Raw genomic sequence first — 19,462 nt, 5'->3', positions numbered from 1 at the left:
GCACACTGGGAGTTGTAGGTTAAAAAGGTACAACAGACAAAAACTCGTTTTCATTGGATTTTTTAATTTCTTATTGCAGATTTCTCATTAAATAGCTGTAATAATCGTTTTTTTTTTTTTTAAACATGAAATAAAAATATGTTCCATTGCAGTAAGTACAAGCACATGAGTAAACAACTCCCACAGCAGGGTTTTCAAACACAAAATCAAGCACACGACAATAAACCACGCTACAGGAACTGGTAAAAAGAGGAACAACTCAGATACAAAAACATTTAGAGAAACGCTTCTCGCTTTAAAACTGCCCATCAAGTTAAATTGTTTAAAAATAACGTCTATTCAAAGATATGAAATGGCTCAAATAATCAACTGTAGCTGAATTTGTTAAAACCACTCTCCCCATGTGAGGAGGTGTTGGCATATTATGTGCAAACATCATATGCCTGTGTATTTAGGGCATTTGCTCAGAAAGTTAATTGCTCGATACGTTTTTCTTAACACCCTGTTGCACTAAAAGATATTTAATTATGTACACTATATACAAACATGCACTGTCATATTTGCATACCATCCAACAGTAGATGGTTTTGCTTGTGCTTCCATTACTGAATCCTCGCACTGTAGATTGGTCTTAACAGCAACTTGTAGGAGAAAGCAATTTGATGCAATGAGATGAAGAACATATCACATCTGTTGTTGAGCAGACGTGTGTCTGGTGTTCACACTAAAACAACCATCTGGCAACCACTCAAAGTGACTCACACACTCAGATTATCAATCACCGTATATCTAGCTTAATATCACCCTTGGCTTTAAAAAAACTTGGAACTTGCTTTAAATGTATGACACTTGTAGTTTCATCTGTGTACAATTAATTATAACTGTATTAATTACCAATTAGGCCAAATAGGCTGTTGAAACTAAAAACAAAAAGGACCCTACACATCCAAGATACAGCCTTGAGCTTATGCAATGAAAAATTGTTTTGTTGATTTTAAGTGCTTCAGTAAGTGGGCTGTCATATTTCGAGTGCAAAGAAATGTTTATCTTTTTTCGATGAAGAACGACTTCATTGTGAAAACACCAGGTCTTTCTGACTCCAGCAGACAACAATGAATGTTGACCAACAGATGCCAAATACTCTGAGGCCAGACTGTGACAGGAGAAGCTGTGATTCAGTACCGTTCCCTTTTTAGAGAAAGCCAGGCACGCTGGAGGTCATGAATGGACACAACAGCCCAATGGAGTCACAGCACTGGTGCTCAATTACCTTTCCTCAAAGAAAAATGAAATGTTAAAAAAAGGAGGAAATAAAAGCGGAGAAACCAAGGCATTCAGAAGACACAAAAGAGTAAAAAAAAATGATTGTTAGTACATGGCAAGAAAACCGAATCGTGTTATCTTAAAAGCATGTCTGCCATGATAGATTGAAGTCAAAATGTGTTGGATTTAAAAAAGGCTTTTAGATTTATTTATGACAAAGAAGGGCCTTGAATTCTCCTCTTTCAGTCCTTCCCTGTGTTATTCTCTCATAAAGAGACCCGCAACTGTTTTTGATCAGTATCTCTACTTTGCTTTCCATTCCCTCCTCCAGGATCAGGACATATCGCTCCACCCTCTGGTGTTCATGCCTCATGCATGTATGTGCAGGATTCTAAAGGATATCCAGTGTAAGAAAAATCAGAATGGGAAAATACAGTGTTTTCACAGGATTAATACACAAAACAGGATGTAATTGTGTCCATCAATGTTCAATCCCCGTCAGCTACGTGGCAAACTGTTGATAAAATGCCAGTTTGACCCTCTCGATGTGGTGGCACAGCTTGATGGCCGGTCCCAGCTTCAGGTCCATGCACTCCTGCACCGTCGGGAGGTTCAGCAGGAGCAGAGCTTGTCCGTCAATCTCCTATAAACACATACATCTATATGAGAAGCTTTTTCCATATATAGTTTGTTATTGGCTAAACTTTCTCTAGTGGTTTGGATGGGTGACTGACCGTGGATATACAAGATACATTTATTGATCCCAAACACTTGCACAGTCACATGCAGATGAGGGAAATTTGACCTCTGCTTTTCACTCATCTGGTGAACATCGCATGACACACAGAGCAGAGGGCAGCCATGCACGGCGCCCGGGGAGCAGATGTTGGGGGAGTAAGGTGCCTTGCTCAGGGGCACTTAGACAGTGGAGGTAGGGAGAGTGCTCTTTGGACTTTGGAACAGATATAATACAAGTACAGTTGTTGCAGTAGAGTGGAGCAAGCTGTCTTTCTGAGAGGCCAATAATTCCGTGAGTATTTCTTACCTGGTCCAAGAAAATCCTTGCTAGAGGTGCACAGTCAGTGCTCCTGATGAAGCGAACTACATCAGTAACGCTCCACTCCAGGGGGCTGGTGTCCAAACACAGCTTCTGAGGAGGCTCAATCTTTGAGGTCTATAAACACAGAGATGAGGTGAGTCAGAAAGAGGCGAGGTGAGAAGAGATCACAGCCTAAGTGGAAAAGCTCAAAGCTTGGTTTAACCCTTATGATTGATACTGAGAAGAGAGAAAAATTTCACAAAGGGAGCACTGATTTCCTGAGTCTTGATTCCCACATAAACTGAGTTGAGGGCACAGAGAAACAGCTGTAATGAGGATTATGTTGAAGGATGATGGAATAGAGCATAACAAGTTGGAAACATCAATAACTCCACCGAGGACACATTTTCACCTGTCCCTTTGTATCTGTCATTTTTCAGCAGGATTACACATAAATTACAGAATCAATTTGCAGAAGAACCGGGCGGAAGAATTGGACATGGACCAAGAAAGAGCCCATTCAATTTGATCCAGATCAGGTTATTGTTGAATTTCTTTAACAATGTGAGATTAATGCATTTTACATTTTTACCAATTTCCCAGAGAATAATGCATGGATTTTGATTTACGGATATACATTTGACACTATTCATATCTATGAGTGTGTGCAATCTTGTTTCATAGGGGGTAGGCTTTTTTTCTGCAGTAATAAAGCTGGTGCGGATCTGCACAAAGGGTCAAGAATTTTATTTTACTACTTTCTTTAACATTTTACCTTCTGCTAGAAAAGTAGACTCTCAAATTCAATATATTATTGAGATGAATAAGTTGGGCAGTGCAAGGCAATAACATTTAATGGGACGGGGTGCAGAGCTGATCTAGCTGTAATATTTTCATGTTCCTCAGAGATATACTGTTTAGAAACACCGCTATAAAAACAGATATTAAAAATGTGTTTGTAAAAATGTATCGTCAGGGCACACAGCTTTTTCTTTCTCTACTTTAAACACCTTTGGTGAGGGAGGGCGGTTCTCATCATCAGAGAAAGAGGGTGAGCGTGGTTTCCGGCGTCGGCGTGTGGGCCTGGGTGTCGCTGGTGGGGAGGGGGAGGGTGTGGTGGGCTGAGACTTCCCAACAGATTGTTCAGAATCGTCCTGGAGATCGTCCTGCAGCTCTGAGCCGGAGTCTTCACTCAGAGAATCGTCTTCATCTAAATCCTCTTCCTCTCCACTGCCCTGCAACCCAAAGATAAGGACAACCATGAATAAATAAATAAATCCAGTATAGTGACACAGATTAAAATAAGAATGACATAACAATGATGCCACCTACGAACCCTGTAATGTAATGCTTAATGAAGGGAATGTGTGCGTTACCTGTGGAGAACCAGCAGGTGTGTTATCCACGGAGGCTGAGGAGCGTCTCTTCTTATGGACAAAGAGCTGCTTCCTCCTCTTCCTCTTCCTCCCTCTTCTCTTCACTCCACCCTCCAGGTTGGAGTGGCCCCCCGGTGGACGGCCCACACGTTTACTCTTCTTCTTACCATAGTAATATGCTGGAGACAAGAGGACAGACTTATTTTGTTGCATCTGACAGGCCTGAAGGATTTTAATATAGTATTGAGAGACAAATGGTACATTTACAGCTGGGCTGAATAAATAAATCAAACAGTTTATTCTTAAATATGTACATTCTCAATGGGTAACGTATTATTAAATAAGATGAGTGAGGGAGTCTGGAGAGCACATGTCGTCAGGATTCTCATGAAAAGTACAAGACAAAAGAGACAGACATTTTATTTGTGTTACCATCATCACTTCTTGAGTCAGAGAGAAAACTAAACGCCCCTGACCTGCCAGACATTCTGTACTTAGGATCCAAACCCGACCAGAGACCGATGCATTTAATGTAAGCTGTACTGAGTTTGAAAAAGTGTATTTTTTTCATTTTCCCAGATTACAAGCAGTCTGTTAGAAGATGTATGAATACACATGCATACATACATAAATATACATGTGCGTATTTCTTGTGCATGCCTATTGCAGTTTCTAAATCACAGAATTTCTTTTTAGAATGTATCTACCCATTGATTCTTTCTACTCATGAGCAGCTTGACTGAAAAGAACTGGACTGTCTGAACCAAAACAAAATTAATGAGCTGTGAGCTGAATTAGAGGTCTGAATATCGGTTTTAATTAGGATCGCAACTGAAAGGCAAATATTCATATTTCCAACCAATTGATCAGTCACTAGCTTTTATGTTCATCGTCTTTATTGATCATGTGACAAATCATTTAACGGCTCAACATCAGCAGTGTGTATTAGTGTAAAGCACTTACTGTATTTGGTCTTGGTGAGGACAGAGCAGTTCTCAGAGCAGCGCTCCAGAACCATGCGAGGTCCAAACAGGTTTGGGCAGCACTCCAGCTTGATGCAGGTTTTCCTGCAGAAGTCGGCCACACGGTCTGCAGTGCGCACTATCTCCACTGTGGCCCGGTAACTCTTCCCCTTGTACCTGAAATGTGAGTAAAAGCAACGTTGACCAGTGAGCAAATTATGATAAATATGTTACAAACTACTTCCAAAGATGAAGATATGACTCTTCCCTCTCATAATCATGTCTAACAAATACGGTAGTTAGAACCAACAAGAAGTAACACGTGCTAAGTAACACTGCTAAATAAAGGCTATATTGTAGTATCAGTTATTTATTCCCTGTTGTGCATTTAAGAATAATTGCAATCCAAAATGGGTCCTAAAATAGACCAGCTGTGAAAACTTGTGCTATTCCTGCCAGTTATCTTCAGAGGGGAGAAATTCTATCTGAGGATTAAATGGTGATTCCACTCACTTGGCTTTGAGTGTCTCTCCGTAGCCTTGCCAGCGGCTCTCCTGGTCCAGCTGCAGCTCTCTCAGCACGCGGCTTGGCTTGTACGCAGAGTTTATCAGCAGACTCAATACCTGGGTATGAGACATGCAAAGGAATGCAACACATATCAGTTAATTATGGGTCGGAGGGTTAGTGGCTACTTTTGCTAGCAAACACTGATATGAGCATTTGAAAGATATATCATATCAGTGTATATGTTTTCCAATATGGACAGAAACGTAACATTTATTTTAACTGAATAAACGATGCAGAAAAGATATGCATTAATGTTTACATTACAGGTAAAAATAGGTTTATTTTTCTTAATTCATGCTCAGTATATTTTGTTGTATATGTGTTTTGATATTCACAGTTATTTATCATTAAGTTTATTGTTAAACTGTTAGATATCAAAACTCAATTTGAGGGGGGAAAATTAGGTTGAACTTAATCTGTATAATGGTACATAATATATGATAATTGGCTATGCATAGTCATGTCACAAGCATTGCTTAATAATGCTGACAACCATACCTCTGTGCTATATGATTGAGGGGAAGTATTTTTTGTTATCTAAACAGTTAACCTGTGGGTAGGCCCTCTCACCTCTTTGAGGACGAGGACACAGTTTCCAGGGCCGATGAACTGAGGCAGCTCAGCGATGCGTCCCTTGTTGAGGTAGGGCCCAGAGAAGCAGCGGTGGTTGAAGTATATCTTGGGACAGCAGTATTTCCCGTTCCCATGTCCTGCACGGGGATACAAAGATAGATACATATGATGGGACAACCACAGACAGCCAGTATATATAATATATATCACAGTTTGGGACCCTTCAGGGACAACTGACACACCACTCACCTGTTTCTGACTGGTGGGCCAGCTGCTGCCTCATAGCGTCAGGTGTCATAGACTTTGGTAGATTTCTGCTGTGAAGAGATGAAAACTGAGTCAGATGCTGAGAGGTCGTTAGACTCCATCCACTTAAACCAATAAACCAATCAATGACCACACCCTCCTCTTATACTCACTGTTTCTCTGGCTGCACGACAGCAATCTTCCTTTCTTTCGCGACTAAAAACAAGGAAAGAATAATGAGTGCTCAGTCACATTCATTTGATATTGTTAAAAAATATCACAGCATTAGATACAGACTTGTTATGGGAGGTGTTTTAAGAGGACGTTGCGTACCTGTGGGTTTGATGGGATGGATGAGTGGATAGCCATTTGTCTCACACCAGCTGATAGGGAAAATGTCCAGAGAGTCCACATGAATGATCAGCTCTGGCATTGGTTGCTTCAGCCCTGGACAAACAGACACAGACACACACAGAGCTGCTAAGAAATCCCTCCAGTACACAGTGAGCAGCACTAAAAATATCACAGACTACATTCTTATCTAGGCAAGTGAAGTATGAAGTGTATAGTGACTTAAATGGTCTCCTAATAAGTGACAAAGAAATATCACCAGATTTTATTTATGATTTGCTGCAACTGGCAAGATCATCCATGTCGTAACACACAATTTGACTTTGATATTTCCACAAAGTTTTCTACATTCATATACATTTCCATAGCTTAACAATATTTACACATCCCGAAGGCTCCAAAAAAAAACAGTTATCTTAGGCAGCTTCTTTCTGGGAGATGAATGTTGTCTTCTCCTCTCACTCCACCACATACTGACTGATGCTTTTCTTAAATTGTGTAAATATTTCTTGTGTTCACATCTTTAAACTCAGACTGGGTAAAACATCTTTTGATCTTCACGAACACAAATGATGTGCGTGTTTATTTTCTTGTAGAGCGTGGAAGTGAGACACTATCAGAACATATTTTAATACCAGGTTTGAACAGATGGACTAAAAGCTGTCCCGTTGGGATCAGATATCTCATGATCGATGTTAATACCAGGTCTGGCCAAGGCCACAGATCTGTACATGAAATGGACGTTATGCAATAATCCCAGATTCTGACATCCATGTCTTCTCCATAAAAATGAGAAAACTATCTGCACAGCTACGAAGCTTTGAGTAGATCCACAAAGGTTAATGTTTGACATATCATTGACACTCATGTGTAGTTGGATGGCAGAGCAATCATTCTCTTTTAGATCTATATTGTAATCTAGTAAAAAAAACACTTTCTTTCAGTATCTCATCTCACCTTCCAGACTGAGCCAAATGTACTGGCCTTTGACCCGGTTGACTGTTGCCACATGAATGTTCTCAGGTGACAGCGGGTTGACAGCCTCCAGTTTCATGGCCTCTTTGAAGCTGTGGTCACACTGCTCCTGGCAGGTAAACAAAGAGGGAAAAACCTGGTGAACGCCGTCTCACAGCAGTTTGTGTTCTGTGATTGTTATTCACTAGGAAATCACCACAGTGTCAGTGGTCCTTCACACTTCAGAAATATGTTCTCATCTCTAACATCTGTTACATCAGAAGTTCAGCCCTGAACTGCCGCTGCACCAAGCCAAGCTGTTCACATTATAATAATGAGCAAAGAGCACTAATTTAAATGCTGCTGCTATTCTCTTATAGGAATATTGTCTATTTATTTTATTCTTTATTCATCCGGTCATTGGTCTTTCTCTTTACTTTGCCTCACATCCAATCTGAACCAATAAACAAATCATATTTTATTTCGTTCAGTTATTTAGAACTATCTATCTGAAATGCTGCATGGACTTTGCAATTTAATAGCAAACAAGTTTTAGCTTGGACAGGAGGGTAATGGTGATTAAAAATCCAATATATTTCTGAATGCCCACTACAGCCATATAATAATATAATAATATGTCAAAATAAATGTATTGTCTCATTTTGACAGTGACAGGTGGAGAATATAAAATACGCTATGAGGTGTTTAATAGCTTCTCTTGTATGACTCATGTTCACTTCACAGCCCATGTTAAGTTTGAGCCCACACACTATTTGATCCTGTTATCAGTTTGGGACAGGAACATGCTTCTTATACTGAAGTGGGACCAGTGTGAACTTGTACTGGGTAAAACACAGGTTGACTTACAGTTGGGAAGCAGTGCTGAGGAGCTGCCTCCGCCTCACACTGTTTCAGGTAATCTGCCCAGTCAAAGTCCGGACCCTGGTATCCTGCACATGATGACATAGGGAAAGAAAACAGACAGAGATAAGAAAAGGGAGATAAAGGAAGCAAACAAAGCCAAGGAGAGAGAGGCAAAGACTACACAAGTCATTTTATCATGTTATTCCTAACAGGCAATTGGTTAAGAAGGTCGTAATCAAGGTACAATGTTTGACGGAGCAGACCTGGTGGGGGGCTGAGAGGGAGTCCATTTTTGAGGCTCCACTGAGTAGGGAAGATCCCTGGACTGTCTCTGTGACACAGGAAGGACCGTCCTGCACCTTCTGACTCCTCCATACCACAAAGGTCATCCATCGTCACCAGGAAGTACTGCTCACTGAACAACTGTAGAAGAAGAGAGGAGGAAATTACCTAACAGATAAGGAAAGGAGCGTCAATGCTTCCTTAATTATCTCATTCAGCAGAGGAAACACTAAACCATCTTTTATGAAAGGAGAGGAGAAAATGCCATCCCACAATTCATTGCAGCAGCAACCTTGTCGTTGCACCTGGATAGACCTCAAAACAGACCTGCTATTTAATTTCCTGACACGATCCAGAAGTGACGTGAATCCTCACATTTGGCTGAGCTCCTAATTTCTTCTTTGTCACATCTTTCCAGACAGGAGTCACAATGAGCAACAAACAAATTGAACTCATAGTTCACAATAACATCATCAGAACTAAATACACCTAGGTAGTTAGCTTTCTTTTCTATTTAACTATTATTTCAATGGCTATGATGTCTCTGCTTGTAAATTATTATGTTATTTCAACATGTCAGTCTTGTTGTTCCTACCTTGGTTAAATGTTCCCTCTGTTTAAACTAAAACAATCTTTTAGTAGGAGGTGTCATTCTGGTTCCGACAGGACATTTTTCTTGACTTGTACGCAAACGTCACTTTATCGAACATATTTAGTTATAAATAAAGTTGGTTTGAAAAAACAACAATGTTTAAATGGAGTCAGATTTCTCTGCAGCGTGGTTCTCCTTTCCTAACTCTTTACAGCTTCCCCTTCACAATCTTTCCTTGACCTCATGACATTTTTCCATCGGGGTCAAGGAATAGTGGTAAGCAAGGAGATTATTTAAGACTTTTCAAATGCAGCCTTGAAGTCATTCCAAAGTGACAGCTTTAAAAATCTGAATTCAAATGAATTTCAGCCATGCTGAGGAATGTGGGTCGACCCTTTCTTAGCTACAAAATACAGACAGTTCAGTTAAAAAAGGCAGAAAGCACAAACATCTACAGCCAATAAATAGCAAACAGAAGAGACAAAACATAGCAGCAGAGCAGAGACCGATTTCATAGGAAAGGCTGTTACCTTGGTGACAGTGGCAGGCCTGATGGAAATAGGAGCAGCCGGGTCAACAGCCTCCAGTTTCATCCCTTCCTTGAAACAATGAGCAGGGATGGCAGGCCGATCCTGAGACAATACACACACACACACACAGTTTGAGTCATTCTTAAACAGCACAGCACTCAGATGTTTCAGCGCCCAGTTTGAAGGTGTCACAACTCTTTGCAGTACCTTACTGAGCTCAGCAGTCAGAGCTTCATCCTGAGGCAGGTCACTGATCCTCTGCCTCACCTCCTCCCACTCCTCCTCTGTCCGCAGTGCCAACAGATCTGAAACCAACAAACACACACAAATCAGCTGCCGAAAAGAGCAAAACCTTGACTTCCTCACCACTGCGTTATTATTTTATTATCAATGAGCTACAAAAAAGCAAAACATCCAACGGAACAAATTCTCCTTTGCACAACTTTCCTATTTAATTTACTAAACCTGTTGGTCTGGATTATATCTGATATCAGCCTGTTCCTATCGACTCCTCTAAAACGGTTCCCTGCAACTAATTAAAACAATGTTGTCCTGCACAATTTCACAACCATTAAACACACAGACTTCTTATCACAAGGCGCTAGGTTAAAGCCGGATTTATAAATAGGGTGACATGTAGAATTAATGAAGCTGAACTTTGGTTGTTACCTTTGATGGATTTAAAAATACGTTATATTTTCCCCTATTTTTTTTTTATTATTCTTTAAGACGATGATTTCAAATCCCTTTTACTGCTCACTACATTCTGTCATCACATTAATCAAAGAATTAGCAGATTGTAGCCATTAAAACAATGATCCATCTGATCATTCATAGAAAATCCGTTTCAGGGTGTAATGGGGCACCATTCCATTGTGAATATTTGTCTCATAACATGTGAATACACATAATGAGAGGACATATGTGATTGAGAACGTAGACATAAACATGGGATTTTTAATAATGAATATTTAAACATTAGACCTGTAGCAGTGACTAAGTGTAAATGACAGAGCATAATAGATAAAATAGGGTTATGCTTTATAATTGGACATCCATGATTTCCACATTCATTTTTTCTGTCCTTCCATCAGTCAGCCTGCTTTGACACTAAACATAATTTCCTCTGCCAAGGAGGTTATGTTTTCCTCTGTGTCTGTTTTGTTTTTTATATTCTCACTGACTTCCAAGAGAATCATTCATGGATCATGATTTAAAAAACAGGCATATTTAAGGGACTGATTTCTACCAGCGTGTGCATTTCTGTGCAGCTTCATGCAATAATTGTGTTCTCTGCGGGCCCCTCACTGTGCTGGGCCCTTGGAATCTTTCTGCCCCCCCCCCTCTACACCTTGGCAGAAATATGCTCTCTACTTAGTGCCATTCTTCCTTTTGTTTCTAAATATATAATGTGATCTGTGTTAGAGCCACTGACCTGAGGGAGGCCTGAGGGTGCAGCTGTGCTCTTTGGCCCAGCCCGGTGGGTGGAGGCGTGGGTGGAGGTAGAAGAGCCAGACGGTTGCAGGTGTGCCTGGCAGGCCCTCTGTGCCAAGCAGACGCAGCTTCAGTCGCCCTCCGACATTCTCTTCCACCTCTGCAGCCCAGGCAAGCCCTGAGTCAGCGATGTCCTGGAGCTCCACGTAGCAGCCTGCGCACAGGAGCTCCACTGGGTCTCTGCCACGCTGGGGCTGTGGGGGGGGGGGGGGGGGTGAGGGACGGTAGATGAGAAGGTAGCAGCACACACACTTACACAAAACCCCAAATATATAAACATCTGGGAGAAAACCCTCAGTACACTAAGGCATGGTCACAGAAAGCTAACTAATGGCTCTAAAAACACACTGGGTGCTTCATGATAGACTTCTTTATTCAGTTCACATTTATTCCAATGAAGTCTACCATTTCAAATTGAGAATTATAGATTCTTTAAATACTTGGAGATTTGAATCTAAACTAAAATAATACAAAAATATAAAAAATAAGTAGCACACAGGAATAAAATATGGCATGACATGCAGCACAGTGAGTGTGTGTCTTTGTTTCTGTTTGTGTGTTAAAACTGAAGAGACATGGTTCTGATCACCTGAGGGTAAAAACTATCAGCTTGCGGTATCTCTTATCATTTCTGTTTACCAAACTTGCGTCAACCACTTATTGGGGTAAGCATGTCTGACTCTATTGTCTTCATATTTATCATTCGAGTAGTGATAGAGGCACAGCCAGAGAAAGAGACCAGAGCTAATGTTGCACCTTGGGTGTGAGTATATTCTAAGGAGGGACAGCCGCTTTGTTTCTCTGCCTTACCAATTCCAGCAGGTTGGCAGGCGCGCTGCACTCCTCAGCCAGAGCCTTCTCCAGCAGAGCCTCCCAGTCCTGGTGCTTCTCACGCGCACCTGAGGTGGATCATACACACAAAGCATTTAGTTGTATTAAACCAGCTGAACTCAGGATCACCAACACACACTCCACTCTGCATTTCTCATATTCAATCACAGCATCACCTATACCAGAAGAAACACTACAAGAATTCCTTTAATGTAACCATGGACTCATACCATCTTAAAGTGATCCCATCAAGTTAAAATCAGGGGTCCAGTACTTAGCATCAAAAACTGAAACTTGCTTTTGCCATCATCGCTATCCTGAACAATAATTTAGTTACTTATGGTATGAAAAAACATGTGTTTTCTTCACTGCTCATATGTGCCCGAAGCCCTTAGAAAAATAATAAAAGGTAGGGCACTCAAGGGTACACAAAAAAGTGACAGAAATATCCACTTGAGCATTTGAACTTTGTTATATTTACTAAATTTAATGATAAATACTTTTCATGATTTACGTTCACATAATCCTTTTAGCTCCGAAACGGAGGTTTTGTTTTGTTTGTTTGTTTTTGTCAGCAAGATTACACCGATACCGATTTCCATGACATTTTGTGGACGGGTGAGACGTAAGAGAATAATTCAAGTTTCTTGATGAAACGTTAGAAATAGTTAGGGGACTTATATTTATGAATGTGTGCATTTTGGTGCAGATCCAAATAAAAATCTGGATCTAGTGTATTTAAATGTTTTATAAGGGTTTTATAAGGAGCCTTGGCAGATGTATGCACACTATGGCTTTTTTAATTAGCTTCCATGTCATGTGACCCACTCAATCCAAACCAATACTAAATTGCATTTTTATTGTTTTTCTTTATTATTAAGACGCAACTGTTTTTATTACCTCAACCAAGAATGATTGGTTATGTTATGTTTTCATTGTTATGTTTTCATTGGAATTTTTTGGTCTGTTCTTTAACAGGATAACTCAAAAACTACAGAACTAATCTAATTTTGAGCCAATCCAGATAAGCAGGCAGATTCAGAAATTGCAAGATAGGGTGTCAAACTGGGCAGAGGTGTGTGCTCTATGAGGCCCCTTCTAGGTTAATGTAATGTAATCACAGAGCTCTTTAGGACATATACCTTGCTACTTATTGATTATTCATTGACGGATTATAGCCCAACCATTAGCCTATGTCTTACAGCTAAACACACCCTGCCAACACAAGCCATGCCTCACCCTCAGGGGCCTTCATGGTCTTTCCATGTTGGCGGCTCCAGCCCAGTGGGTGGAGGTCTGCCGTCATGAGATCACACCAGAAATCTGCGCGCCGGTCATCTTGGTAACCTTCGTAGCGTAGCAGCAGCAGCTGGCCGCATGTGGTGATGATGTTGGCGACCCAGTAGGGGCTGTCGGCCTCTGAGCGGACACACACCTCCAGCTTCATGCCTGGAGTCAGACCTGTCTGCAGACCCTGGTCCACCTGAGACAGAGACAGAGGATCGGAGAAACATGACGTCATTAAACCAGGTTTTCACACAAATAACAACTTACAAGGCTCACAAAGAAACTAAAGGACGTATCCTGTGTTACTATTGGGTTTCATTTCAAGTGTTAAAACCCATATTTGTGTAAGTCTTGTTACAACTGGTGTTGCAACATGCAACCTTTGAGTTTAGGCTGTTGACTGCTTTCTGATTGGATGCTGCTAAAGCTGTTTCATTGGAACCTGTTAACACTTTATTAGGGACTTCACCTGATTGCACATTCTGTGCATCTGAGTCATGCTTTCAGATTTATTTAATTTAATACATACTTTGAAACTAACAAGAAGTTACATGGAACTAAGAACTTCACACAGTAGCTGTATAAGCTTATCAAGAGACGGGAGTTGGCTGCGATCGTTGTCAGGACCCACATGTTTGAAGGCGTGATGGGGCACGGACACGGTTCCAGTCTCCTCCAGGTATTCATCCCAGTTAAAGTCGCACACATCCTGAGCAGAGTCTCCATCTGGAACACACACATACAAACACACACACAAACACTCCTCCTTTACAACCGGCTTCCCAACATTTTATCTTGCCCATTTCCCGCAGCTGTTCACAGAGCACTTCTTTCTTACCAGACTCCAGTGACTCCTGACTCATGCTGGTGCCCCCTCAAGGCCGAGACGTGGAGCTCTGAGGAGAGGAACAGAGGAGGATTATCATTATCATCCCGTGAGAGTGAAGGAAGAAGCACTCGACCAAAACTCTGATGCCACAGAGAAGAAAACACAGAAATGAAAATATAGCAGTGAAGCATCCTCGTCACAGCCTTACGTTTATCAGTAATCTCTGAGCGCTGCTACCGATTAGAGCTGGAAGATTAATGAGACAGGTTCCATCGCCAGCTGGCTCAGCACTTCACAAGCCAAACTGTATCAGCAAAAAGTTACACAAAGAGCTGGAAACCATGATCAAGAGTTACTGCGGCTCCCTCGTTTAAACTCTGGGTGAAGGAAGTGCTCTCCGGGATTCCATTAGAGAAGCCGAGATGCAATCCTGACACCACCCGGGACAAATCTATTAAAACATGGTCCTGCTTTTATAGAATTTGTCGAGAGTATTTCACTTACTGGAGCCAGCTGGAGCAAAGGATGCACAATGTTATGGAATATAAGTATCTTAATATTTCACAATGTATATATTCATATCAGAAACCTAATCGTGTGCATTTTTCTTTATTTTCTGTCATAATTCCTTACTCTCTTTTTTCCCACTATTGCCTTGGGTATGTTAGAAGAGGGTTCTGTAGCACAACATTTAAGTGTATCTGGTTTTTATGCTGCGTTTTGCAACCTGAAATTCTATAAATTAAGTATTCAACTTTTTCTATAGTAGTCTGTTCTTTTAAAGGTTCAGTGTGTATAATTTAGTGAAATCTAGTGGTGAAGCTACATGTTGAAGCTTAATACCCCTCACCTCACTCTCCCCTTCCAAATATGAAAGAGAACTTTTGAAAACATTCAGTTGTCATAAAAACTCAAAAGGTGTTTAGTTTGTCCAGTTTGGGCTACTGTAAAAAACATGGCAGCCTCCATAGACCACAATTCACCCGATTTAGATGAAACACACAGAAAACATCACAGGATTATTTTATATTCAGTATCTGCCAATTGATCCCTTTCCCCCAAATCTTACACACTGGAACTTTAAAAAGTCAACATGCAAATATATGCACAAACCAGCAGTGATGGCATTCATTAGTAGGAGAGAAAACTAATTCAACAGCTCTAACTTTAAATAAATCGACTTCAAGGCCAGATATTAGCATTTGTTTGAATTCCTCAGCTATTTTAAAATCAAGGACTGCTGGGTTTTCATAGAAGATCTGTTCAGACACCAATTCTTTGTTTAAGTTATGACATCAATATTCAAGTGCTTGCATCTGGTCCTGGTCTCAATAAATACAAAACAGAAGTAGTGAATAAAATTACAGATTACATCCTGCTGACTGCAATTCATTAGGGCAGCACAGGCTACCACCTAAGTAACACAGCAGATGGTGCGAGATGGGGAAATATATTAAACTATGCTAATCTCGTCCTGCTTCATCTCTACTTGTGAGACTCATCTTTTTAAAACCAAATCTAATACCTTTTCCTGACCCGATGTAAAGACTCAAGCGGCGCCCTGACATGAATGTGGACACACACATCAAACTCTGACACATCAAACTGAAGCCGCAGCATTGTGACAAGCTGGTGAAATAAGTTAATGCAACAAGAGAGGGGGCCTGAATGAGAAGGAAGGGAACGCGGGGAGTGAAACAGTGGATAGATAGAGCGGTGTATGGGATGCTGAGGAGAGCTGCTCTGTCACGGCGGCTCTATTCAGCCGGCCTGTCAGGCCCGTCTTTGTCACGTCTGACATCTCTATTAAAAGCAGGGCCGCCATCGGAGTCCACCCCCTCCCGTCCACCGGACTGCCGCCGCGACCCCCGTGCTCTGTCGGGATCAGCGCCGCCTTTCACCCCTCGACCCTGCCCCAGACTCCCTCTGTCTTTCTGACCCCCCCTCCCTCCGACGCATACACACACACACACGCACACACCAGAGGGCCTTATTGTCCCCGTGGGTCGCACTCTTCCACAAGAGTGGAAAAAAAGAGCATTGGAATCAGGATTAAAAATAGAGCTCAAGTCAAGAAACTTTATGTGACACCGACACGTCATCTACGAATTCATGCTACAATTATAAGTGGATTCCATTTCTACCTCTCATATAAGTTCCTGCGACCTTCTATGATCCGTTCTAAGGTGTTTGAATACAAATTGAAAATGAATAAATCTTTCTCAATGACGCCCTGTGTTTAGGTAATGCCTCCTACGTGAAGGACTGATTGCAAAACGTCTGGCAACTACTGAAAACTTTCAACATTTCTTCTGACTTTGACTTCGCCAGCCTAAGCTACACACTGAACAGCACAGGAAGAAAAGCAACTCCCCCTATTTCATGCACAGTAAGTGTGTGGACTCCAGCGATCACATTCTGCCTGAATCGTTCTGCACCAACCGAGACCCCGACTGAACCGAGCAGAGAAAGGGCCAAATGTGAACACACACAAAACAACAACTGAGATCCACACTACATCTCTATACATGCACTAACTGAATTATTCTCATCAGCACTTAGCATTTCTTAGCAGAGCGTTTCTGTTTGAGGGTTATTGATCTATAGGTTTTAAGAAATCAGTCAAGGAAGTGGAAAGAAAAGTTTTGTTTGTCGCTCACATCATTGAAACATACCTTTAGGAAATCTGCAGCGTATTTCCGTTACAGAAACTCTATCAACTGAATTTTAAATAACCAGCAGACCTCCCTGTGAATAGTCTTCATGGGGACTATCTCAAGTTCCTCCTTTGAAAAGTGTCTTTCATCTGTGACAGACATTGTTTCTAGAAACTGATGTGATTCAACAGTAGCTGAAACCTAATTGTATTTGTCAACACTGAGAGAATATTTTATCATTTTTTCCATTTTTATACACCCTTGAAATAGAATTTTCATCAATAGCAATATAACAAAAGCCAAATCAATATATATTTATATAATGTTTATGCCTTGTAAAAATGCGTTTGCTGATTTTATATAGAAGACCAAATAAAACATATTGCTCCTTCCTACTGCTTTTCAGACAGAAGATGAAATGTTAATCCATGTTACTAAACATTCAGGATGTAATGTTTTCCTTGTTGTTTTCTCTTACTTCTGCTGCCGATTGTCCATATTCTGATCTTTTTAGACAATCTTTTGAAATTGTATCTTTTAAAAGCGTTTGAAATACAAAAAACTGCAAGCACAGTGAGGAGCCATAACGCATGATTGATCTTTACCTCAGATTTATTAAATGTTTATAAGTGTTTGCCATTCTCTGCTCATAAAGAGTTTTAAACCACAACCTTCACCCAGAAGCCAAAATCCCTCTTTAAATTTAAAATTAATTATAATCTGACATGTATTATGATAATTATCGATACACTGATATGACCATTAGTATAAAGCTTGAGTAGGCTTTAAAACACATGTGCTTCCTGACAATCACATGATACCATTCAGCACCACATAATTAAAGGGATAGTTCACTTGAAAATCTAAATCCCCTCACTCATTATCTACTCACCAGTATGCTGATGGAGTGGTGGCTGAAGTGTTTGAGTCCGTGAAACCCTAATTTACACCATGTTTTAAGCTTAAAATGTCTGCTGTGAACATGGCTCCAGGGGAGGATACCAGAGGACATGTACGCTGTAAAACACCGTCTAAATGGCTCCGTTTTGTGTCGAATTTGAACGTTAGAACTTGCGACACTTAGATGACACCACAAGCTGTATGGAGGCATGTTATGCTGTCTTCTGCTGTATTTTTACGTTTTGCATTGGATTAGGCTGCAACGCTGTTTACCCCTGAGACTCCAAAAGGCTGTTGTGGGCTCCAACCCTCCTCCCACCCCTCCATCGGCTTATGGCGAGTAGATAATGAGTGCATTTTCATTTTAAGAGTGAGCCTTCCCTTTAAGCAGCACGGTGGAGGTTTAATCTCAGGTTTAATTTGCCAGGACACCTTACACCTGCCAAGGCGATTTATATCACTTTAAATGCATTAACGTGGACAGCAAAGGGTGGCACTGAAACTGAACCAACACAAAGTTGGCCTCGCTCGTCGTGGTTCATCCACCGACTGGAGACCAAACCAGGTTGTTGTTTATCTCCTCCGCACACAACAACACTTTCCCTCAACTGCCTCCACTCGGCTCGGAGACATGCCGCCGGCTGCCATCGCGTATAGCGGCTCGTCCGCCGGAGCTGCGCCGCGGCCACTGGATCACTCAAGTTGCACAATGGTTGAAGTTGCGAGCCAGAGGCGACGCGGGGCTGCAGTAAGTCAACGTGGGGCATGACAACCGAGTGACACGCCGTGCGTCGGGCTGCCCTGAGAGCCCGAGGCGAGAAGCTCTCCAACAAACCCACTTATTATTCAGCTGCTTTTATTTGAGGGAGCGAGCCATACGCGTGAAATGTGCTGAGGTTCGCGCAACCTTCATTATATAAGACTTCCACATTAAAAAATATTCAGTGACTTATTCAAGGGCACATCACTGGAAATGTCCACACGAGCCCGTGTAGTGGAAGCAGCCCCGAGAAGATCGCGCTGCTACACCGCAGGATTCACGAACAGAGATGGGCCATTAACGCGATGGCTTTGCAGAGAGAGAGAGAGAGAGAGAGAGAGAGAGAGGGAGAGAGAGAGAGACTACCGCGGCCACGGTCTTAACTTTCACACTGAGGAGAACGTGGCAAACGGCGAGAGAGCCGAATGCAACCAGGCAGATGTGCGGTGAATAAACATGCGGGGCTGAAACGCGCGAGGTCCCGCACACACGCTGAGGAAATAAATAGAAAACCCGCCTGCGTCCGAGTCAAGTTAGTGGACGTCAGGGCTTCGAGCAATAAGAGCAGGCTGACGAGCAATAAGGGCGCTTACACTCGACCGAGCCCGACCCGTCTTTTTGAGAGACGGGAAAAACGACGGATGTGCCCCCGGTACACCAACCAGCGCGGGGGTCCGCTGACAAACAACATCCCGTACGTGAATATTTAGTCGCCAAATTCGCCTCTTACCGCTAAGTAGTTTTTCCAAGTCGCTTTTTTCGGATGCCGTTCCTCTCCGCCTGCTCGCCAGCAGCTCTGTGAAGTCGGAGCAGACGAGCGCCGGCAGCCCCGGATGTGTCCTTTCCAAAATATAACGGCCACGGGCGGCGGGTGGCTGCAGTTACAGTGAAGGGAACTGAACGGGCCTTTTTGTCTGTGGAGGAGGGAATCGCGAGACTTCCGGTGTGGCCCTGCGAGCTTGACGCGCTTCTCGTCCACGACCTCGTTCCAATATGGCACGAGGGGCCAGTGCGCATGTGCGGCCGCCTGTGTGCCTGTGAGCCCGGCTACACCGACTTCCATCTTCACACACACGCACACACTCACACGAACACACACTATACA

General features: G+C 42.0%; 1 protein-coding gene across 2 annotated transcripts; it reads right to left on the bottom strand.

Moving 5' to 3' along the window:
• Window positions 1-44: 44 nt before the first annotated feature.
• Window positions 45-19,218, bottom strand: sfmbt1 (Scm like with four mbt domains 1). 2 transcript variants are annotated; one of them, XM_053442989.1, is made up of 21 exons: window positions 19,088-19,218; window positions 14,050-14,107; window positions 13,843-13,937; window positions 13,164-13,407; window positions 11,904-11,992; window positions 11,035-11,287; window positions 9,807-9,904; window positions 9,600-9,701; window positions 8,459-8,618; window positions 8,199-8,281; window positions 7,335-7,461; window positions 6,360-6,473; window positions 6,200-6,242; window positions 6,030-6,094; window positions 5,778-5,917; window positions 5,154-5,263; window positions 4,642-4,817; window positions 3,679-3,857; window positions 3,313-3,537; window positions 2,309-2,437; window positions 45-1,906 (listed from the first exon to the last, which is right to left on the bottom strand). In XM_053442989.1, exons 2-21 carry the CDS (start codon window positions 14,072-14,074, stop codon window positions 1,766-1,768), a joined length of 2,598 nt encoding a protein of 865 aa, XP_053298964.1. In that variant the 5' UTR covers window positions 14,075-14,107; window positions 19,088-19,218; the 3' UTR covers window positions 45-1,765. The 2 variants fall into 2 exon arrangements, with proteins under 2 accessions (XP_053298964.1, XP_053298955.1); XM_053442980.1 differs by having other exon boundaries at window positions 6,030-6,097; window positions 19,088-19,217.
• Window positions 19,219-19,462: the final 244 nt, after the last annotated feature.

Source organism: Pleuronectes platessa, chromosome 2 (genome assembly GCF_947347685.1).
Source record: "Pleuronectes platessa chromosome 2, fPlePla1.1, whole genome shotgun sequence".
NCBI lineage: Eukaryota > Metazoa > Chordata > Actinopteri > Pleuronectiformes > Pleuronectidae > Pleuronectes > Pleuronectes platessa.
This window is presented reverse-complemented; position numbering and strand designations above follow the sequence as displayed.

Bases quoted from the DNA above. Each gene is read 5' to 3' on its own strand.
- sfmbt1 (XM_053442980.1), bottom strand. From the start codon at position 14,074: ATGAGTCAGGAGTCACTGGAGTCTG. The intron at 13,938-14,049 runs GTAAGAAAGAAG...TGTGTGTTCCAG, and splicing joins TCAGGAGTCACTGGAGTCTG to ATGGAGACTCTGCTCAGGAT. The intron at 11,993-13,163 runs GTGAGGCATGGC...GATCCACCTCAG, and splicing joins GACCATGAAGGCCCCTGAGG to GTGCGCGTGAGAAGCACCAG.